Source organism: Belonocnema kinseyi, chromosome 4 (genome assembly GCF_010883055.1).
Source record: "Belonocnema kinseyi isolate 2016_QV_RU_SX_M_011 chromosome 4, B_treatae_v1, whole genome shotgun sequence".
Taxonomy (NCBI): Eukaryota; Metazoa; Arthropoda; class Insecta; order Hymenoptera; family Cynipidae; genus Belonocnema; species Belonocnema kinseyi.
This window is the reverse complement of record NC_046660.1, coordinates 18,461,408-18,484,678: the sequence shown is the minus strand read 5'-3', so window position 1 is coordinate 18,484,678 and position 23,271 is coordinate 18,461,408. Positions and strand designations below refer to the sequence as shown.

The 23,271-nt window shown below is 29.9% G+C and overlaps 1 protein-coding gene across 1 annotated transcript; it reads right to left on the bottom strand.

Moving 5' to 3' along the window:
* Positions 1-15,142: 15,142 nt before the first annotated feature.
* On the bottom strand, positions 15,143-18,275 carry LOC117171820 (cuticle protein 76-like). The gene is made up of 2 exons (XM_033359449.1): positions 18,246-18,275; positions 15,143-15,653 (listed from the first exon to the last, which is right to left on the bottom strand). The coding sequence occupies exons 1-2, from the start codon at positions 18,255-18,257 to the stop codon at positions 15,186-15,188; spliced, it is 480 nt and encodes a 159-aa protein (XP_033215340.1). The 5' UTR covers positions 18,258-18,275; the 3' UTR covers positions 15,143-15,185.
* Positions 18,276-23,271: the final 4,996 nt, after the last annotated feature.

Below are 23,271 nucleotides of genomic sequence, written 5' to 3'. Positions count from 1 at the left end.
TCGGGATACTTATAAGATACTACCATGATTTTTTCAGATTTTTTGGTCCAAAAATAAATTAGGCCAAAAACCGGCCTTACCGACCCTCCCCCTTTCTAAAAAGCCTTTGAAATTCCCTGACATTTTTTAAAGCTACTGAAAATTTGTTTTAATTTTTTAAAACGCCTAATAAGCTCTGAAATTCTTTGTCATCCCATCAAGTTATTGAAATCAATGAAAAATTGGTGGCAGAAGACAGGGTAGAGAAGAAGGATCGTTAGGAGAGAGGTGTCATGGACGAGAGAGACGATAGAGAAGTATCAGGAGCAGTTGGGCAACGTAAGCTTTGAGGGCGAGACGGTTAACGAGATATGGGATGATCTTAAAGAGAAAGTGAAAGGATGTGTATAAAAGAAGGTATTTAGGAAGAAAAAGAAAAGTATGTTGATGCCGTGGAATGATAGAGAATGTAATATGATGAAGAGAAAGGTGAAAAAATAGTACACGATGTGGAAGGAAGGAACCGCGAAAAGGGAGGAGTACGTAGAAATGAGGAAGGAGTTTAGGGTGCTGTGTGAGAAAAAAAAGCAGAAAAAGAAAAAAGAGCAGGAAGAGGAGTTGAGGAGTGTAAAGACAGAAAGGGATGTGTTAAATATAATTAATAGGTTTAGGAGAAGTAGGGTGGGGATAAGTGAGAAGATAGGGAGTGAAAAATGGAGGGATTTTGTAAAGATTCATTTAAGGGATTAGATACAGGGAAAAGATATCAGGAGATTAGAAGAACGAGGAAGGTGGACTGAGAGGAGATGAATGACGAGAAGATAGAGAAACATATAAGGAAGTTGAAAAAATCTAAGGCAGCAGGGCTGGGCGGGGTAGAGTGCGAAGCATGGTTTTTTGGTACACAAGAGGTAATCAAGAGGCTTAGGGGGTAGTAAAAAAAGATTAGAGGGGGATAGATTCCCAAGAGGGTGGAGGGAGGGGTTGATCGTATCACTGTATAAGATAGAGTATATGGAGAGAGAACTAACGAAAAAGGGTGACAAAGTGTACACGTTATTTGTCGATCTAAAAGGCGCGTTCCCTTCGGTAGATAAGGGGATATTGTGGGAGGCAATGGAAGAAAGTAGAGTGAAGAGAGGCCTGCTCGAGAGGGTAAGGGAAGCATATGAGGAGACAAAAGATAGGGTGAGAACAGGGGAGAGATTCTCGGAGGGTTTCTAGATGGATAGGGGGTTCAGGCAAGGGTGCACGCTTAGCCGAACGCTTTTTGCAATTTTAATCGCGGATATGAAAAGTAAGCTAGCGGACGGATTGGTAGGAGGAGTAGGGGTAGAAGAAGTCAGGATATAATCACTCGCATATGCAGATAAAATATTGCTGCTAGCAAATAGTGAAAAGGCTTTAAGGAAGTTGATGAAAAGGTTGAGAAGATACTTGGACAATAATAGGTTAGTGTTAAATTATGATAAGCCGGAGGTTATGGTGTTTAGGAAAGGAGGTGGGACACATAATGGAGAGGAGTGGAAATGGTAGGGAAAAGTGGTACGGAAGGTGAAAGAGTTTATGTACCTGGGCTTCCTGTTTCGGATGAATGGGAGAGTGGATGGTCATATAAAAGAGAGAGTGAGAAGGGCAAATGTGGTGATGAGACAGGTGTCGGGGCAGGGGAAAAGGTTGTTCGCAGATGAGTTTGTAAGGAGAATGAAATTCTTTAATTCGCTAGTAAGGAGTGTGTTACTTTACGGAATGGAGGTGTGGGGTGGAAGGTAAGTTAGGGGGTAAATAGGATAGAGGATAGGTATGTAAAGTAGACACGGGAGTTGGCAAGAAATACGCCGTACTATATTGTCAGGAGGGAGGCAGGAAGAACTAGTCTAGGGATTATAAAGGGGAGTCTAGCGTGTAAATATAAGGGAGTGTTGGTGGGAGAAGGAGAACAAACGTAGAAGTGGAAAATTAGAGATGGAAAGAAAAGGGTATTTTAGAACGAATGAATTGGAGATGGGTGAAATGAGAAGGATGCACGAGCAAGGGAGGAAAATATATGAGTTAGTTCAAAAGAATAGCATGGAAAAAGAGAAGACAGGAGGAGAGGATAGAATAAGATAGTCAAGGTTGCATGGATGATTTTAATAGTTTCTGGCTTTCTAGAGTGAAGAGAATGTGCGAATGAAAGGGGGACAAAAGGGCAGTAGCATAGGTGAAGGGGGTGTTGGGTAAGTTGGAGAAGAAGAGAAGGAAGAAGAATTGGGAAGGAAATGTTGTAAATAGGAGAGGAAGTAGATGTAAGGAAACTGTAAATATTGTAAATAGTAGTTAAGTATTAGGCGGTAGTCGCGGGACCCGTTCATTTTTCGGAACGGTAAAAATTAAGAAAGGCAAAATTTCAGAATGGGTTATAACACATCATGGTAAAACTTAGGAATAGCAAAAAGTAGGTAAGAGTAATAAGTCGGAAATCCAAAACTCTGAAAGGTATCTCTTCGGAAACCAAAGAAGCGGAATGGGTGAAAATTCAGAAGCGTTAAAATTAGGAGGGTGAGAAATTTGGAATATCTAAAGATTATTTAGAGAAAAAATTCGGAAAGTAGAAATATTCGGAATTGTTCATAAATATGCCTATTAGCAGGTGTATAATTGTTTATTTATGGTAGCTAACAAATGCTTATCGCAGTGAATTTAAATATCATATCATAATAAATTTATGTTGTACGTTAAAAATTGTTTTTAAATTATATAAGGACAAAAAATCATTATTTTTCTGTGAAAAATTTAAAATGACGGATATCATAAATTTATTATGATATGCTATTAAAATTGACTGTGATAAATATTTGTATGCTACCATAAATAAAAAAACTATAGACCTGCTAATAGCAACATTTATTTACTATTCCGAATTTTTCTACTTTCCGAATTTTTCGTCTCCGAATTTTTACTTATTCCTAATTGTTCACCCTCATAATTTTAACGTTTCCGAATTTTTACCCATTCTGCTTCTTTGGTTTCCGAATAAATACTATTCAGAGTTTTGGATTTCTGATTTATTCTTACTTCCGAATTTTTGGTATTCCTAAGTTTTAACATTATGTATTATAACCCATTCTGACATTTCACCTTTCTTAAATTTTATCCGTTCCGAAAAATAAACGGGTCCCGTAGTCGCGGAGACAGAGGCTGGCAATGCGAGGCATAGCGAGAAAATAGCTACATGCGAGCGAGGCGAGGCAAAGCGAGGAAGGCTAGGCTATAACAGCGAGCAGATTAGATACAACGTGTGAATGAATGTTAATTCTTGGAAGGTGGTTTTAAGAAAAATCTGTAAAAATGCAAGTGTAAGCAAGTCAATTTTGTAAGGCCAGCAGGCCGAAGAGGATGCATAGTTTTTTTCTAATCGTAAAAATTTACATCAAAAATGAAAACATTAATTTTTTGGAAAACGACACAAGCTTCTAAGAAAATAAATAAGAAAATGTTATTAACCCAAAAAAGGGCCACGAATTTTTCACGAATTATTTTTTGTTAGAATGCGCAGTTTTTCAGGGTGGCTACTTCAACAGGCAACCGTAAAAACTGTAAAAACCTTAAAAACCGGAAAACGACCGGGAATTTTATGAGACCTGGAAAATTAGAAAATGACAGTACATTTATTTTACTACTGTGAATTTGAAAAATTAAAAAAAAATAATCTGTCTAAGTTTGATTACAGAAGTTTTTTTTAATAATCAGTTGAATTTTTATGTTTTACGAAAATTGAGGAAATTGTTTGATATATTAAAAACTTTTTTTTAACAAAATAATATAATGTATCCCATATTATATATATTTTGAAACTATCAAAAGAAACTACTTAAGCAAATAAAAATTTTTTAAACAGATAGAAATTTGGCAAACATTAGAAGAAATGTACCAACATTTTACAATTATTGGACAAAAAGTAGCATTATCTACCAATTTGAGACAAAATTTGACACTTCTGGCTCAATATTTAGAAATTTTGAAAATTAACAATGATTAATTCTTTAAATAATAACAGCATATTTCTATTATTATTATTATTATTATTATTACACCATTAAGCCATTTCCCTTTCGGGGTAGGCGTGACTCACTCGGCTAAACAACGACTAACTATTACATTTATACCGAAAATACGAATATTTATTTTTATTTCTTCGGAATAAATAATTGTTTAAATAAGATACATTTATTTGGACACTTTTTGGAGGATAACTTTCCCTCTCGAGTGAAAAAATTCGTCAATCCATTTTTGGACGATCGCCTTATTGAGAGGCAGAGCATGCAAAAGTCTCAAAGTGCGGAGGGCGTTGGTGGGGGCATCGTAATTCCGAGAAAGATTTCCCCTTCCAACCCGAGAGGCGCTCTATTGAGAGGCTTGACTGTAATATTACGTATAATGTAACTAATAATTAACAATATAAGAGATGGAGAGGACAAAACAAGACGAAGAAAAGATAAATTTTTTATCTTTTCTTTATTGAAATATCCCAAAAATTTTGTTGCGTAATTTCGAATCATCCATGCTAATAAATTATTTAAAAAATGTTAATACCAGTTGTTTCTTAGCTCTCCTACTGACAATGTTATCAATATTCAAACAACACCACCCTTTTCTCAGGCACCTTTTCCCTAAGCTTTATTTTCCCAGGCTCCCTTTCCCCAGGCATCATTTCCCCAGCCTCCCTTTCCCCATCGCCCAAGGCTGATAACAGGTCCTGCAGAAAATAATTTTTTAAATAATTTAAAGATCTGCTGGTTATCTATTTGGATTCTTCCCATTAGTTCAGTATTTAATTAGGAATATTATTAGGTTTCAGAAAATGGAGGGGGAAGTTTTTTAAGCTTTGCACTGTCATAAAAAATCCAATTTTCATTTTTTTAAAGTAGTATTTTACTTTGCGTTTCAAAAATTTGTGATTAAGTGACCAATTTTGTCAGAAAATGAGAGTATAGAAAAATCCTTTTGTCAGATTTTGTATTAGAATTTTTTTTATACTTTGATAATTTCGAAAATATGTGGCTTAGTACCTTTTGGAATCTTTCAGATATTCACAAAAGTTATACATTAATTAAAGTTTAAAGATTGAGAAGTATTTTTTTAATACTTGCAAAATCTGGGACACTAATTCCAACTTTGCCAACTCCAATTTCAACCCATCCAACTGGCTTACCCCATCCAACTGGTCCAGCCCAGCCAACTGCAGATCCTACCCCTACGGTTTGGCTTGCAGACCTGTGAGGCCTTCTGTCATAGCCATAGCCAAAAGGCCGGCGAAGGCCAATACGAACTAGAATAAAAAATAATAAATTTAATTAAAAACATAAAATTAATAACCTGTATTATTATTTTAATTTTTTCGATTTTTTTGTTACTTTAAATCTCAAATATTAGGCCTAGTGTCACAAATGCTCTTCCAAATTGCAGGACCGAAACCATAAGGCCCAATACTGTAAGTCGAAAAATAATTAGGCCCAAGACTATCAGGCCCAAGACATAACTTGGAAAATCTTGAAACCAAGAAAACAGAAGGCACAAGGTTCAAAAACATTAGGCCAAAAAATATAAAACCCAAAAGTTGTACAGATTTTTGACTGTGTATGTTAATACTTTTCTTAACATGCGTTATATTGATAAATATTTTTTAAATAAATAAATTTACAAAAACCCAGAATTAGAAATATAAATTAATATTCAAATTTCTACTATTTTTTCTTCATTGATCCCCATGTCTAATAAGCCCATAAGCCCCATAAGCCCAAAATTATAAATCCCAATCTATAAAGCCAAAATTTGTAATATAAAAAAACTCTTGAATTTCAAATGTGTCCCTCATTTCCTCATGTCCCAAAATCTACCTACCAAATAGCGAAAACAAAAGTATAAGTCTAAAATGGTAAAATTGAAAATATGAGGTTCAAAAGGTAAAATGCTAAAATCATAAGAAGCGAAAACACAAGATCAAAAATCCAAATTTTCAAAACCATAAGACAAAAAAATATGTTCAATTTAAATTTAACAGTTAAAAACTACCTATGTGCTTAAAAATAATACAATGTTGCACTAAATATTGTAAAAATAACATTTATAACTCTCATAAACAAATTAGATTTTAAATTATTATCGGTTTTAAATGTCAGTCCCATATTATTGTGAAGTATTTTTAGCCAAGAGATAATTTTTTTTACAGATAATAACACTATTTGTTACTTTATTCATCAAATTTGTTTATAATAATTAAATGCATTAATATGCAGATTTTTCAGGCTATTCTGAAATTAAGTCTACATATGGTTAGAATTTATAAGAAATAAAGGTTTTTCTTGTTTCAGTTTATATAATTTTTAGACTCTTTGAAAATTATTAAAAAATTACAACATTTATTTGGATTTATGAAAAAAAGAAAAAAAATTCCTCAAAAACTGTAAAATTTTTGTTTGCCATCCTATTACTTTTCTGGTAAGAAAAATAATTTTTTTATATACAGAATAATTTGTTGGTCCCGAAAAACAAAAAAGATTAAACGAAAAATGTATGATAAGTAGACTTAATCAGTACTTATTATTTCAAAAAATTTCAGGAATAAAAAAGGTTCGGTTTCGAATAAAAAAAAAAATTCTGATACAAAATGACGTTACTATTTTTTATTATTTTAAATTTTTTGTGGATTTCGAAATAGTGCAAAAACTGGATAAACTGAAGTAAGAAAAACATTAAAATCTTAAAAATGATAATAAGGCAGGATTTAAAGAAAAATAAAAAAAAAGTTCTCTCGAACAACAAAAAAGTAAAAAACAGAAAATATATGGTAGCTAGTCTATACCAGTAGCTATTATTCCTAAAAATATGAAGGATGAAAAAGCTGGGACTCTTAAAACACATTTATACATTGCAAAAACAAAGAAAAAAGATCAGTTTTTGTTATTTTAACAATTTTTTGTAGATTTTTGAAAGAGTGTAAAAATATGGATGAACTGAAACAATTAAAACCATATTATTTCATTAATTTCCTCAATAGTGCGGGTTTGAACTAAAATTTGCTAAAAACTGATTTAAAAAACTTGACAATTTTAAAATATATCATTCATTTCATTCATCATCATTTTTTTCATTTTGTTTAAAAAGTAGTATTTTAAGAATGAAATATTTCTGAATTATAATAGAAAATTTGGTTAGACTGTTCTTTGTGGATTCATATTTCTTTAGTTAAAAATGTAACTACTTAGTCTAAAGTTAAACTCTTTTATTAAAAATGATTTATTTCTTAGTTGAAGATTCATAATTTTAATTAAAAATTAATTTCTATGATATATGAGCTATTTGCCTGACAACTTTTTTTTTATTGAAAAGAAATTTTTTGATGAAAATTTGACATTTATATTGAATTTTTTATTTAGTAAAATTTATTATTTATTTTAACCGAAAATGTAACTATTATTCCAGGTGAATTTGCCGTAATATTTTAATTACAAATTTATATCTTCTTTTGAACGTTCATTATTTGAATAAAATTTAATTACTCAATTTTTTGTTGAAAAATGATCTTTTTTAATTGAAAATTCATTTTTTTTGTAGAAATTATTATACTAGGTCGAAAATGCACTTCAGGCCAAAATTCAATTGGTTAAGTTAAAAAATTACAATTTCAGTTTAAAATTCATTACTTATTTTGAATATGTTATTATTGTTTTAAAGTTAGTTTTTTTGTAGAACTTAATTCTTTAACTAATTTAACTTATTCCAATTAAATATTCCGTAGTTTTAGTTTAAAATTTATATGTTGGGTTGAACATTATTTTTTAAAATTATAATTTAATTATGTCAGTTGAAAATTCATTATTTTAGTTGAAAATTTATTAATTATGTGAAACATTGAACCATTTTCTTGAAATCTGTTTTTTGTTGTTTTTGAAAATTAATGTTTTCAACTAAAAGTCTAACCACTCCATTTTGTATTGAAAATTAATATTTTTTAGTAGAATATTTGAATATTTGTTTCAAAAATCATTTAATTTGCAATTTTTTGCTCTCTTTTGATAAAGGATGTTCAGAATGAACGCCATGAATTAAAATTAACGTTTCCGTTCAATGGTTAAAATTAAGCTTGAAATTTTTTGTTGTGAAAAATTTTTGAAAAAATTGAAATGTACACTTTCTTGACAAAACACACTTTAAGGATGAAAAAAAATGGCCTAAACCTGGGCCTACTGTATACAAAATTTTTCAAAGCTACAGCCTATTAAAGATTTAAAAAATGATCCTGGATATAATTAAAATTAAGGGAACTTAATCCTCAAAAAAGAGGTGGCCACCCAATTCTGACCGTAAGTGTGTAAAATATTAAAAATACAAAAAATTCCAAAAATTAGAGGCAAAGATATAGTAGAAGATGTAGTTCTCTTACTTTGAACATTGTGATTGAGCTTGCGTTGCAATAAGACAAGTATAATTCTTGTTGTTGCATCAGCTAAAATTATGGATACATCAAAGCTGTAATAAGGTAGCGTAGCTGCGTTGAACTGGACTTTCATGGCCACCAAAGTAGCATATAACTACTGTATTTTCCGGTTCTCCACAACCGGAACAAGTTTTTTTTTAGTTTAATAGAGAAGTGATAGCAATTCAAGGTACGAGAATGGGGATTAAACAGGTATTGCTGCTTGTAAATTGTAGCTTTGTGTATTATTGTATACCCTTTAATCTCAGTCTGAGATGTGACTTGGTCGATTATTGAAGGTTTTTATGATCTTCGGTTTGGTCTTTAATTATGGTAAATTTAAATTAATATTATTAATTCTATCTTTTGGTTTCTGGGAACAACAAAATAATTATGGGAAATTATATTTTTTCAAATGATTACACAGTGAATCCACGAGATATTATTGATCTGAAGTTGAATGAGAACGCTGCAAACAATTGTAAACTACAATTATCCGACAGCAGATAATTTCATCACGAAGCAGATAATTTTAGTTTCTTATTTATTTGCATCGTCATTATTACACTTCAGATGAATAATATTTTGGGGATTTACTGTGTCTTTGCTTTTTGGAAATTTAAATCAATATTAATAATTTAATCTTTCAGTTACTGGAAATCACAAAATATTTTTTGGAAAATATCTTTTTCCAACTTATCACACTTTAAATCCCTGAGATGTTATTAATCTGAAGTTGGATAAAAACGCTTCAAAGAATTGAAAAGTACGATTATCCGACGGCAGATATTTTAATCACGAGGCGGATAATTGTAGTTTTCAGTTATTTGCATCGCCTTTACCAAAGTTCAGATAAATAATTTTTTGGAGATTTACTGTGTCTTTACTTTTGGGAAAAGAGTGGGACGATGGTCGTGGGGGCTAAAGCGTAGGCTTTGGACCCACTCCTTCGGCTTGCGGGTTCGATTCCCGCCTCGCACTCTGGAAGAGTCTCGGTGGCCGATGCGGTGAACACTTGCCTAGCAAGGGAGTTGTTCATCTCCGGAGAGTCGTGGGACCGGTACCTCTAGAGAAAAAGGTTTTTCTCTAAGTACTTAAGGCTGTTGCTCTTGGTGGTTCGGAAGCCACCTTAAACTGTAGGTCCCCCTTCCACCACCAAGTAAGTGTGTGGAGGGTGTGTACAGGAATAGAGAAGGTGTAAGAAAAATGTAAACCCTTAAGGGACACATTAGAAGCTTCCACTACTACTACTACTTTTGGGAAATTGAAATAAATAATAATAATTTAATCTTTTAGTCACTGGAAAAAACAAAATATTTATTCTTTATTTTTTTTCAAATTGTTACACAGTAAATCCCTTAGATACTATTGAGCTGAAGTTGGGTGAAAACGCTGCAAACAATTGAAAACTACAATTGCCCGATAGCAGATAATTTCATCACGAAGCAGATAATTTTAGTTTCTTAATTATTTGCATCGTCTTTATTACACTTCAGATGAAAAATATTTTGGGGATTTACTGTGTTTTTACTTTTTGTCAATTTAAATCAATATTAATAATTTAATCTTTCATTTTCTAGAAATAACAAAATATTTTTTAGAAAATATCTTTTTCCAATTTATCACACAGTAAATCCATGAGATATTATTAAGCTGAAGTTGGATAAACACGCTTCAAAGAATTGAAAACTACGATTATCCGACGGCAGATTTTTTCATCACGAGGCGGATAATTGTAGTTTTTCAATTATTTGCATCATCTTTATCACACTTCAGATAAAAAATATTTTGGAGATTTACTGTGTCTTGACTTTTGGGAAATTGAAATAAATAATAATAATTTAATCTTTTAGTTACTGGAAAAAACAAAATATTAAAAAAAATTTTTTTTTCAAATTGTTACACAGTAAATCCCTTAGGTATTATTAATCTAAAGTTGGATGAAAACGCTGCAAACAATTGAAAACTACAATTATCCGATAGCAGATAATTTCATCACGAAGCAGATAATTTTAGTTTCTTAATTATTTGCATCGTCTTTATTACACTTCAGATGAAAAATATTTTGGGGATTAACTATGTCTTTACTTTTTGGAAATTTAAATCAATATTGATAATTTAATCTTTCATTTACTAAAAATAACAAAATATTTTTTGGAAAATATCTTTTTTGAAATTATCACACGTTAAATCCCTGAGATATTATTCATCTGAAGTTGGATAAAATGCTTCAAAGAATTGAAAACTCCGATTATCCGACGGCAGATATTTTCATAATGAGGCGGATAATTGTATTTTTTCAATTATTTGCATCGTCTTTATCACACTTCAGATCAAAAATATTTTGGAGATTTACTGTGTCTTTACTTTGGGAATTTTAAATCAACATTAATAATTTAATCTTTTATTTGCTGGAAATTACAAAATAATTTTTGAAAAATATCCTTTTTCAAATTATCACATAGTAAAAACCCGAGATATTATTGATCTGAAGTTGGATAAAAGCGCTGCAAACAATTGAAAACTACGATTATTCGACGGCAGATTTTTTCATCACGAGGCGGATAATTGTAGTTTTTCAATTATTTGCATCATCTTTATCGCACTTCAGATAAAAAATATTTTGGAGATTTACTGTGTCTTGACTTTTGGGAAATTGAAATAAATAATAATAATTTAATCTTTTAGTTACTGAAAATAACAAAATATTTTTTGGAAATTTTTTTTTCAAATTGTTACACAGTAAATCGCAGAGATATTATTGATCTGAAGTTAGATAAAAACGCTGCAAACAATTAAAAACTACGATTATCCGAGAGCAGATAATTGAGCTGCCGGATCAAATAAAGGCAGATAAACTTATTTCACCGGGAGTGGGAAGACCCCTGAAGCCTTTCAAAAACATTTGAAACTTTTAATTTGTAACGACTTTATCTAGATGTAGAATTGCATTGCGCATCTTTTTCCCTCAGGCAAAAAGTTGTAGCTTTCTTAGTTTTCTAATTAAAGCAAAAAAACTGGCTTCTTTGTAAAAATTAATTTTCATTTGTTTTTCAATTCAACTTGCGATCAGTCAGTCAGTTTTTAGGATTTTTTATTACAATTTTCAGGGAATGTAGTTCGAAATATTCTACGACTGATAGAGCAAAAGTAGTTTTTAGGTTTATTTAAAAACAATTGTTGTAAATTATTTTCTGATGCATGGCGTTTATTGGACTTCTCTAACTTCCGGCGTTTCATTTATTGAAATGATTTTGGGCAATAAAAAACTTCCAGCGAGAAAGTTGTTAAAAACGGTACAAAGAAGTTTTCTGGAAAATTTTAGCCCAATCGAATTTATATTCAAGAAATTATTAACGTCTCAATTCGAAAGCGGCTAAGCGACTCGCGCGCGGGCTGAAGCCAGAGTTTCATATCCGGTTCATAATACAGTTACCCGGCGCCAAAAATAAAAACTAATCAAGTAATTAGGTAATATTAAAGTATTAGGCATAAATAAATAATATTTCATAATTTAAAATATTTCATTCATTTAATATTATGTACAATAGAATTGTTTTATTTTTGAGACAAACTGTACAAAAGTAAAACTAAACATGCACATCTTATAGTTGAGATTCAACGGATTCTTAATTCCGCGAATTTTTCAATGCTTCAAATTCGTGGAATTAAAAAAAGTAAAAGATTGATAAAATACTATTTTTTTTCATTTCTGTTGTAATAGAGCGTTAGTATTTCTAGGTATAATGAAGATATTTGTTTAAATAATAATATATGAATAAATTAGTTAACATTATGCACTACTATTTATTTATGAATAATACTTTGACATTACTTGATTACTAGATTAGTTTTTATTTTTGCGCCCGTGAAGTTTATTACAAATCGGATCTGAGACTCGCTACAACCCGCGCGCGATTCGTCTAGCCGCTATCGACTTGAGACGTAAATAATTTCTTGAACATTAATTCAATTGGGCTAAAAAGTTCTAGAACATTTTTTTTGTGCTGTTGTTAACAACTTTCTCGGTGGAAGTTTTTTGTAGCTCAAAATTTGCTCGATAAATGAAAGGCTGTAAGTTAGAGGAGTCCAATAAGCACCACTCATTAAAAAAAATACAACTAAAAAAAAATTTAGAATTCCTGTGCTCTATCAGTCGAAGGACATTTCGAACTACATTCCCTGAAAATTGCGTTAGAAAATTTCTTTAAAAAAGTCAGTTCTTTTTTGCTTTAACTAGAAAACTAAAAAAATCTGCAACCTTTTGCCTGAAGAAAAAAAGATGCGAAATAAAATTCTACATCTAGATATAGTATTTAAAAATTGAAATTTGAAAACGTTTTTGAAACCTTCCAGGGGCATTCCCACTCACGGCGACACTAGTTTATGTGTCCTTATTCGATCCGGCAACTCAATTTCATCACGAGATGGATAATTTTAGTTTTAAATTATTTTCATCGTGTTTATCACACATCAGATGAATAATATTTTGGGGATTTATTGTGTCTTTACTTTTGGGAAATTTAAATCAATATTAATTATTATATCTTTTGGTTAATGGGAACAGCTAAATCATTTGCGGAAACAACCCTCTTTTCAATTATTATCCTTACTTCCCATTAGTTCTTTTGGTTACTGGGCACGACAAAATAATTTTGGGAAAATATCTTTTTTTAAATTATCAGACAGTAAATCCCTGAGATACGATTGATCTAAAGTTGTATCAAAACGCTGCAAATAATTGAAAACTACAATTATCCGACCGCAGGTCATTTTTATCAAGAGGCGGATATAAATTATCCGTCGTCAAATAATTGAAGTTTTCAATTGTTAATAATAATTTTATTTAATAATAATATAATAATAATATAATAATTAATAATTCAGACTTTTGGCTACTAATGGGAACAAAAACTTAATTTTGGGAAAAAGTCTCCTTTCATCTTCTCAAAAAATAAATGCCCGATATATTATTGACCTGAAATTGCATCAATACATTGCAAACAATTGAAAGCTACAATTTCTTGCAGAATTTTCATTCAGCTTTAGATAAATAATCTCTCGGGGATTTACTGTTTCTTTACTTCTGGAAAATTCAAATCAATACTAATGATTAAATCTTTTGGTTACTGGGGACAATAAAAATAATTTTGTAAACATTTATTTTCAGATCATCAGACAGTAAATCTCTAAGATATAATTGATAAAAGAAATTAGGTAAAAACGCTGCAATGAATTGAAAACTACAATTATCCGACGGCAGATAATTTTTATCACGAGGCGGATAAACGTTATCCGTCTTCGGATAATTGTAGTTTTTAATTGTATTGTTAGCAGCGTTTGTATCCAACTTCAGATAAATAATATCTCTGAGATTTACTGTGTCTTTACTTATGAAAAATTCAAATCAATATTAAGAATTAAATCTTTTCGTAACTAGGAACAAAAAAATAATTTTGGAAAATTGCGTCTTGTATTGAAGGCATAGAATAAAGCAAAGAAAACGAGAAGGGTCCTATGCTATAAAAGATCTAGAAAATGATTGAATAAGATTTAAATTCGTAATAGATAGGTAGAGGGATAGAAAAAGATAAGAGTCCGCGGTCACTAAAGATAAAGAAAGAGATTATCTGTGCGCAGGCCTCTTAAAATCAAAGTTTAAAAAATGTACAACTGTAAGTTGGTGAATGTGAATTCTCTTTTGTTAAAGCTCCTTCCACTTTATCGTAGAAATTTTCATCACGTATCCCGTGCTTCGCATTCGATTTTATGTAAAACGTTAATTTGTTTTCATGATGTACAACAATATTATATCAAATTTATATTATATTTATTCTGCACCTTGAGCTGGTATTGCTTATTCATATATTGCTTGTGTCGTTTTTCCAAAACTTAATTTTTTGTCATTTGCGTGTTTTCGTACCTTGCATCATTTTTCCAAAGATTTTATTTTTTATTGTATATATTATTTTTCACGATTGAAAGAAAAACTACGCATTCTATCAAAAAATTATTAATAACAAATTGGTAGATCTTTTTTGGGTAAAAAATGTTCCCTCTTAATTTTTTTTTTTTGTAACTTGTGTCGTTTGTATAAAAATTTAATTTTTCTATTTATTATTTTGTTTTTTACGGATAAGACAAAATTATTCGTCCTGTCAAAAATTGAATAATAACTTATTTGTAGATCTTTTTTTGGATGCACAATTAAAATCTATTCATCTTCTGTCGTATCTTAAATAATTTGACCGAAAAATTAAATTTTGGATTTTTCATTATTTTTTGTGTCGTCCAAATTTAAGTTTTCAACTTTTCAAAGAAATTAAAAAATTTGTTATGATAGTCTTGTAGGGTAATTGTAGGTAATTTTGATTCTATCATAGAAAGTTATCAGGCGAAAATGTTCATATTTTCAAATGCTACGAATAACCTTACAGAGATTTTTTGAAATTTGAAAAAAGTAGAATCAAAGATTTTCAAAATTCACTTACTTTTTGAATTTTTATCAAAAATGGCTGGCTGACAAACTTGCCCTTCAATTTTCTTCAAAAGTTATCGTACTCACAGACAGACATATAAACAGACACATTTGTAAAAACCTGTTTATTGAATTCATAGGGTCTCAAACGTGTAAAATAAAATATTTAAGACTAATAAAAAAACTCAAAATCATATTTCACATTTGCCTTTTATTAAATAATACAATAAATACAATTTATTAATTACATGTGAGGTTGTAGAGTCGAAATTAATAAGAGTAGACTCCGAAGGGACTGCTATAGGTCATGTGAGAAACCTGTACAGCGGGGGAGTATGCAACGCCCAAGAGACTGGCATGGGCAACTGGGGCAGCGTGAGCAACTGGGGCAGCATACTGAGCGGAGTAGAGAGCTGGCTGCACAGTTTTGACAATTGGATCTGGGGCAGCATATTGGGCATATTGGGCAACTGGGGCTGCGGCGTAAGTTTGAGCATAGATGGGGGCAGTGTGTGCAATAACTGATGGGTTTGATACTTGGGTCTGATATTTGCTGCTGCTGGAGAAGGGTGTTTGAATAGTTTTGCTCTGGTGTGAAATTTGGGCCAAATTTCCTGGGCTTCTTAAAACGTTGTCCTGGGTTGAGGTTAGCGCTTCAGGCTGGTAATACGAGTATTGCGGTGCTAGCCCAATGGCACCTGCGTTGGCCATAGCCAAAAAACAGGCGACGATTGTGATCTGAAACATTAAAAAAATCATTATTAAAAAAATAATAATTTAATGTCAGTTTTTACATATCATTTATTTGGGTTGGCGTAACGTAGTATCTATTGATGAGAAGACGAAGGAGAAGGAGGAAGAGGAGGAGAAGAAGGAACAAGAGGAAGGGGAGGAAAAGGAAGAGGAGGAGGAGGAGGCAATGGTGGATGAAGAGGAAGAGGAGGAGAAAAAGGAGAAACAATTCAATTCAACCATAAAAGACTCATTTTCAACAAAATAGTTGAATCGTCAACCAAAATAAATGAATTTAAAAAAAAAAAGAATTGAATGTTGGAAACACAAAAATATGAATTTTTCACAAAACAATTAAGCTTTCAACCATTATATAATAATTTATTATTCAACATAAAAATATTTATTTCGATCGAAAATGATAATTTTCAAGTAGTTGAATTTTCAACTAAATAACTCAATTTCTAACAAAATAGTGCAAGTTTATGCTACAGCAGACGAATTTCTAACCAAAATATGACTTTTTAACAACAGATAAAATTTTGACAAAATAATTAAATTCTTATCAAAATAGTTGAATTTTTAACCGAAAATTTGAATTTTTCAACTACTAGGATGAATTTTCAACCAAATGGTCGAATTTTCCACACAAATGAGGAATTTCTTGGAAGACAGTTAAATTTTTAACCAAACAAAATATTATTTTTGAACAAAAATGAAAAACATTTCGACCAAAAAAGATGAATTTTTATGAAAGGAATCGAATGTTTAATAAAATAGTTGAATTTTCGAATTTGCATTTTTGACGGAGAAGATGACTTTTATATGAAATAACAGATTTTTTAACAAAATAATAACATGTTAAAAAGACATTTCTAACTGAAAAACAAGCGAAATTTTATAAGAACAATTACATTTTCAAACCCAGAATTTATATTTTAACAATAGTGAATCTTTAGGTGAAAAAAAATTTATAAAGAAGTTAAACTTTTAACCTGAATCAAAAATATTTCGATTTTCTTAATGGCTTCTTTCAATGCAAATTAAAAATTTTAAAAATTTTAATTGATACAAATTTAAATGGCGAAACGAGAAAAAAGAGAAAAGTGTCGGATAGGGGAAAGAGTGTGAAGTTTTCCATTGTAGAAAAATAAGTAAACCGAAAAAGTGAATTCCAAGAACCAAAATAAAATTATATAAACAAAAAAATTGGGAAACAAGAAAAAGGAAAGAGTCAAATAGGTAAAGAGTATGAAGTCTACTATTGTAAATAAATAAGAAAATGAAGAAAGTGAGTTCTAAGAAACAAATTAAATTTATTTAATCAAAAAAATTGGGAAACGAGAAAAGGGGAAGAGTCAAAAGGGTGTATCAAGTCTGCTATTGTAAATTAATAAGTAAAACAGAAAAGTGAGTTTCAAGAACTAAAAATAAAATTATTTAAACAAGAAAAATGGGAAACGAGAAAAAGGAAAGAATTGAATAGGTAAAGTGTATGAAGTCTTCCATTGTAAATAAATAAGAAAACCAAGAAGGGGAGTTCCAAGAACCAAAAGAAAATTATATAAACAAAAAATTACCAAACGAGAAAAGGGGAAGAGTTGAAAGATTTTATGAAGTCTACTATTGTAAATAAATAAGTAACCCGAAACAGTGAGTTCCAAGAACAAAAATAAAATTATTTGAACAAAAAAATTGGGAAAAAGAGAAGACTCGAATAGGTAAAGAGTGTGAATTCTGCTATTTTAAATAAATGAGAAAACCAAGAAAGGGAATTCCAAGAACCAGAATAACATTATTTAAACAAGAAAATTGGAAAACGAAAAAAAGGGAAGAGTCGAATAGGTAAAGAGTATGAAGTCTTCTATTGTAAATAAATAAAAAAACCAAGAAGGGGAGTTCCAAGAACCAAAAAAAAATTATGTAAACAAAAAAATTAGCAAACGAGAAAAGGGGAAGAGTTGAAAGATTTTATGAAGTCTACTATTGTAAATAAATAAGTAACCCGTAACAGTGAGTTCCAAGAACTAAAATAAAATTATGTAAAAAAAAAATTGGGAAACAAGAAAAAGGAAAGAGTCGAATAGGTAAAGAGCATGAAGTCTACTATTGTAAATAAATAAGAAAATCAAGAAAGTGAGTTCCAAGAACCAAATTAAAATTATTTAAACAAAAAAATTGGGAAACGAGAAAAGGGGAAGAGTCGAAAGGGTGTATGAAGTCTGCTATTTTAAATTAATAAGTAAAACAGAAAAGTGAGTTCCAAGAATCAAAATAAAATTATTTAAACAAAAAAATTAGGAAACGAGAAAAAGGGAAGAATTGAAAAGGTAAAGAGTATGAAGTCTGATGTTGTAAATAAATAATTAAAATAGAAAAGTGAGTTCCACAAACCAAAATAAAATTATTTGAACAAGAAAATCGGAAAATGAAAAAAGGGAAAAGTCGAATAGGTAAAGACTGCTATGGTAAATAAAGAAAAAATGAAGAAAGTGAGTTCCAAGAAACAAAATTAACTGAAGTAAATAAACAAATTGAAAAAAATGTTTTGAAAATATTTGGACTCTATAAGAGATGGAGTATTATTTTCGGACCCACCTTGGCGAACATGTTTGAATTGTTTGATCTGGACTGGGTGGTACCTGACTATGTTTCTCTTGCTGAATTCGAAATCTTTTATACTCGTGCCACGCCAAAAGTCTCAAGAAGGTGGGGTCCCAAAATGCCCGGGGCGGGTACCAATATCCAGGGACTTTCGCTGGAACAGTATGACTTGCAACGAGATCAGATAGCACGTTGCTTCCCGGCGAATCGGGTAATTTCAGGCGACCTTGGACCAGATAGATTCGTCTGGAGACTCGGAGGGATTCCATGGTGATTCGACAGAGAAAGAAGTAACCAACCCCTTTGTTCTTTAAATAAAACTTTATACTTTATAGCACAAAAATTTATTAATTTTATAAAAATTTTCCTAGTCCAATAGGGAACGTCCACACTTTAGGTAACGCTTTTTTCCGTGATTTTGACCCTTTTTTCAGGAAAATTCCACATTTTTCACTTTTCACTTAAACTTGTACTTAATTAATAGAATCTTATAAAAAATCCAGGTATTCTTAGTTAAAAATTTTTGTTTGGTTGTAAATTCTAACATTATATTTTCAGTTCTGAATTCATCTCGTTTGGCCAAAATTTCAAATATTTGGTTGAAAATGCAACTATTTTAGTGAAAACTAGTTTCACTTTTGGTCTAAAATTGATTTCTGTTACTGAAAATTTAACTAATCCAGTTTTTGTTTAAAATTCATCTCTTTAGTTAACAATTGTATTGTTTTTTTTAACTTTTTTAATTTTTGGTTTAAAATTGTTTTAGACTGTAAATTTAACTCTTTGAATAATTTCCGAACACTTTCCCCTAAAATTCGTTTTTTTTTCGTTAAAGATTCATCATTTTAGTTTAATAATCGTTTCTTTAGTTGAAAATGTACTCTTTTATTAAAAATTCTGTTTATTTTGGTTGAAAATACATTTTTCTTCAACTATTTTGTTATTAAATCGAATTTTTGTGAGATTTAGGATCTGTTTTTGATTACAAAATATAATCTTTTGTGTTGAGGTATTAATTACTATATGTTTTGTTGAGATTTTCTTTATAAATCAACTACTTCTTTATACTTGAGCTACTTCGGAAAAATAAGTTTTTTTTTCATTCAACTTTTTTAATGAAAATTGTTTCTTTTATTTTTCTTGAAAATTCAACCGTTCAGTAGCTAAATCATTTATTTTGTTAAAAATTCGTCGGTTTGAAAGTAAATAAATCTTGTCTGTTAAAAATTCATCATTTTGGTCAAGGCTTCAACTATTTTCTCAATAATTAGTGTTTTTAAATTGTATTCAAGAAGTCAAAATATCGTTTTTCTACAGTTGCAAAATAGTCGTTAAAGCTGAAAATTGAACTATTTCATTTTTGTTAAAAATATATGTAAATATCTTTTTTGTTGAGAATTGATCTCTTTTAGTTTAAAATTCATTTCTGGGGTTGACAATTCAGCTGTTTTTTTAATTTGTTTAGTTTTTTGTTTAAAATTCGTTTTTCTTTTTAACTGAAAATTTATTTCTTTAGATTAATGTTGAACACTTTTCTCTAAAATTAATTTTTTTCAGTTAAAGTAATAAAATATTTTTCGAACTATTAATTACTATATGTTTTGTTAAAAATTATTTTTTTTTAGATATCAACTACTTAATTTAAACTTAAGTTACTACTTCGGAAAAATTAATGTTGTTTTTGTTTTAAATGCAAATGTTTGGTTGATAATTACTTTGTTTTGGTTTAAGATTGAACTAGTTTGTTGAAAATTTAAAATTGAACTACTTTATGAAAAATAAATTTGTTATTCAACATTTATTTGAAAATTAAACTATTTGGTTGAAAAGGAACCTTTTTGTTGAATATTCATATTTTTGAGTTAAAAATGCAACAATTTAGTAGAAAATTCATGTTTTTTTTATTGAAATTCATTTATTTTGGTGAAAAATTAATCTTGCTTGTTGAAGAATTATGATTTTGCTTAAAGATTTAATTATTTTTTTAAAAATTCGTCTTTTTAGTTTAACTCAACTGGTTGAAAATTCCTTTCTGTTTAAATTAAACATTCAACTATTAGATTGAAAATCCAGCTATTTAATCAAGAATTTAATTTTTTGGTTGAAAGTTCAGGTATTTTGTTCAAAATTCTACGATTTATTTAAGATTATTATTATTTTCGAAAATTAAACTATTTTTTTAATTTTTTTTGAAATTTATCTTTTATCGTAGAAAAGTCATTTTTCTTGGTTATAAATTTATCCAGCTCACACATTGACACTACTAGAAGTATTTTCAGTAATTTTTTACTTATCCCTGCTTTTGTGAGAATTTTGGAGAATAGTTAAATTATATTCTTCAAATAATTTTTTTCATTTAAGTACACTCATGTAATTTAAAGATTAAATTCATCTCCTTTGGTGAAAATTTAATTTTTTTCTAATAATTTTTGTTTGTTAAAAATTAATTTTACTGACTGAAAATGTAACTATTCTATTTTTGGTTACAAAAGGCTATTTTGAATTGTAAATTAACCTTTCATCTTTCACAATTTATGTATTTTGTTGAAAATTCATCTTTTTCGGTGAGAAATGATTTTTCTTCGTTGAAAATTCATTTTTGTTTTGTTTAAAATGCAACTGCTTGGTAAAAAATTACTTTTTCATTAAGGATTCAACTATGTGTTCGTTACTAAACTTTTTTCTCAAAAATGCAACTGTTTTCTGAAAAAATTAATTTTTTTGGCATAGAAATTTAACAATTATTAGAAAATTAATCAGTTTGGCTGAAAATTAACTTCTTTGTTGAAAAGTACCAATTTTTATTGAAAATTAAACTACTTAGTTCGAAAATTAAACTCTTTATGAAGAAGCTTAACTATTTCATTGATGAAATTATTTTTTTCTTAAATTAATTTATCGGAAATTTTTCTATTTGTAATTTTTTAATTGTTCGTAACGTTCTGACTTCAGGAATTTTCTATTTCGAATATTATATTTTTCGGTTTAAAAGTTATTTACGAGTTTCATAATTTCTAAATATTTCAGAAACTGTGAAACTTTTCTTAAAACTTTCTTAAAATTTAATTTAAGCTTCAATTTAATTGCACCTTGTTTTCACACCTTACTTTAAAAAAGCACTTAAATTTAGCAATAATTTGTCGGAAGTTAAGTAGATTAATATCTAAATTTTAATACTGAATCATACACACTTTCCCGATTTAATAAAAAATTAAAAGCTAAAATTTTTTGAAAATGTCCAAGAAACGTGATTTTTTCAGGTTGATTCAATGTACATTAAAAAAATGTTAAAAACGATAAGCTTCAAATTTATTTAATTTAAATCAAAAATTATTATTGTTTTGTATTGAAGAAAAATTTACTTCTGAAAACAATCAGCAGAAAATTCCGTATAATTTTTTAAACTCTAAATACAACTTCATAAATGAAAAAAAATTCTGAACATTTTTTCAATAAAAAACCGAAAGGAAAACATTCTTTTTTTTTATCTTGCGGATGCCAAACAATAAAATTCTTACATAGATCAAATAATTCTTAAATCTCACTGAAATTTTAAATATTCAAAACAATGAATTGAGATTTCAAAATTGCTTTTTTTAGGATTGGATCAAGAGGAAAATTGTTATATGAAGTTTTAATAATATTTTGAACACTTTCTTGTGTGAATATTTGAGATTTCAGAATGTACATACACATTTTGACCGAACTCATGTGTAATTGCACTCTGATAAAAGTCTTCTTATTCAGCAGCAGACTAATTCTTTTCACTATGAACAAAAAAACAATTCTCGCACTTAAACTAACTTTAATTTTTAATTTTTAATATCTTGTTTTGCCCAAGATGGATGATACTTATTTCTTGAATGAATGAGACTTTATTCATTATTTCCGTTTAAAAAATTATCTAAAAAGAATTAAGCCTTGTAGAAAAATGAGTAAAATATTATAAATAAGTTGTTTGGAAATTAAGGAAGAGAAGGAAGGGAAAGTAATGAAAAACAAAGGGAAGGTAATTACGGAAATTAAGGGCAGGGAGAGTAGGAAAATTTAAGAATATCATGAGTAGGAAGGGGAGGTTTTCAGGGTAAGTGAGGAAAATTAGGGGAACTAGGGAAAGTTACAGGACATCGGGTAGGTCAAATAAAGAGAAACAAGTAGATGGAAAATATCAGGTGGGTGGGGGGTAGTGGAAATAAAGAAAGTAAGAGTAGGAGAAGTAATTGAAAATGTCGAGAAAGAAAGTAGGGGAAAGTGAGGGGGGGCTTAGGTAAGGTAAGGGTAACTGAGCGTTGGGAAAGTAAGGGCGGTGAGGGGAGGTCAAGTAAAGGTTTTTGAAGAAAGGTGGAGTACGGATTTTGAAGAGTTAATGATAGGAGAGAATGTGAAAAAATATTATGGAAGAAAAAGTGAGGAAAAATTAGGTAGGTAAATTAGGCAAAGAAGAAAAAACATGGAAAATCGGGTACGGAAACTGAGGAGAAATAAGCAGATGAGAAATCAGGTGAGGTAAGTGGAAACTAAGGGACAGAAAGTATAAAAACTAATGGTGAGGGCGGTGGAAAGTAGTGAAGTTAAGAAAAAGTATGGAAAATTTTAGGAAATCGGGTAGGGGAAGTCAGGGGAAATTAGTAGAGGGAAAATAAGGGTAGAGAAAGTAGGAAAAATTAAGACAGTGGTAGTAGGAGAAGTGATAAAAAATTAAGTGAACAAAATCAGGGGAAGAGAGATAAGCTGGAGTAGAGAAAGTGAGGGTAAATAGAATTCGGCAAGGAGGAGTGGTGGAGGAAGGAAAAGTAAGGGATGTGAAGTCAAATAAGGGAAGGGAAATGAAAAGGAAATTATGGGAGGAGAAGTGAGCAAATTTAATAGAAAGGAAAGTAAAGAAAGTGAGAAAAAGACAGGGAAGTAGGAAAATTTACGTGAAATCGAGAAGAGAAGTAATGACGAGTAAGTTGAGGGAAATCAACGAAAGGGGGAGGTAAGATAAATAAAGAAAGTGGAAGTAGGGGAAGTAAAGGAA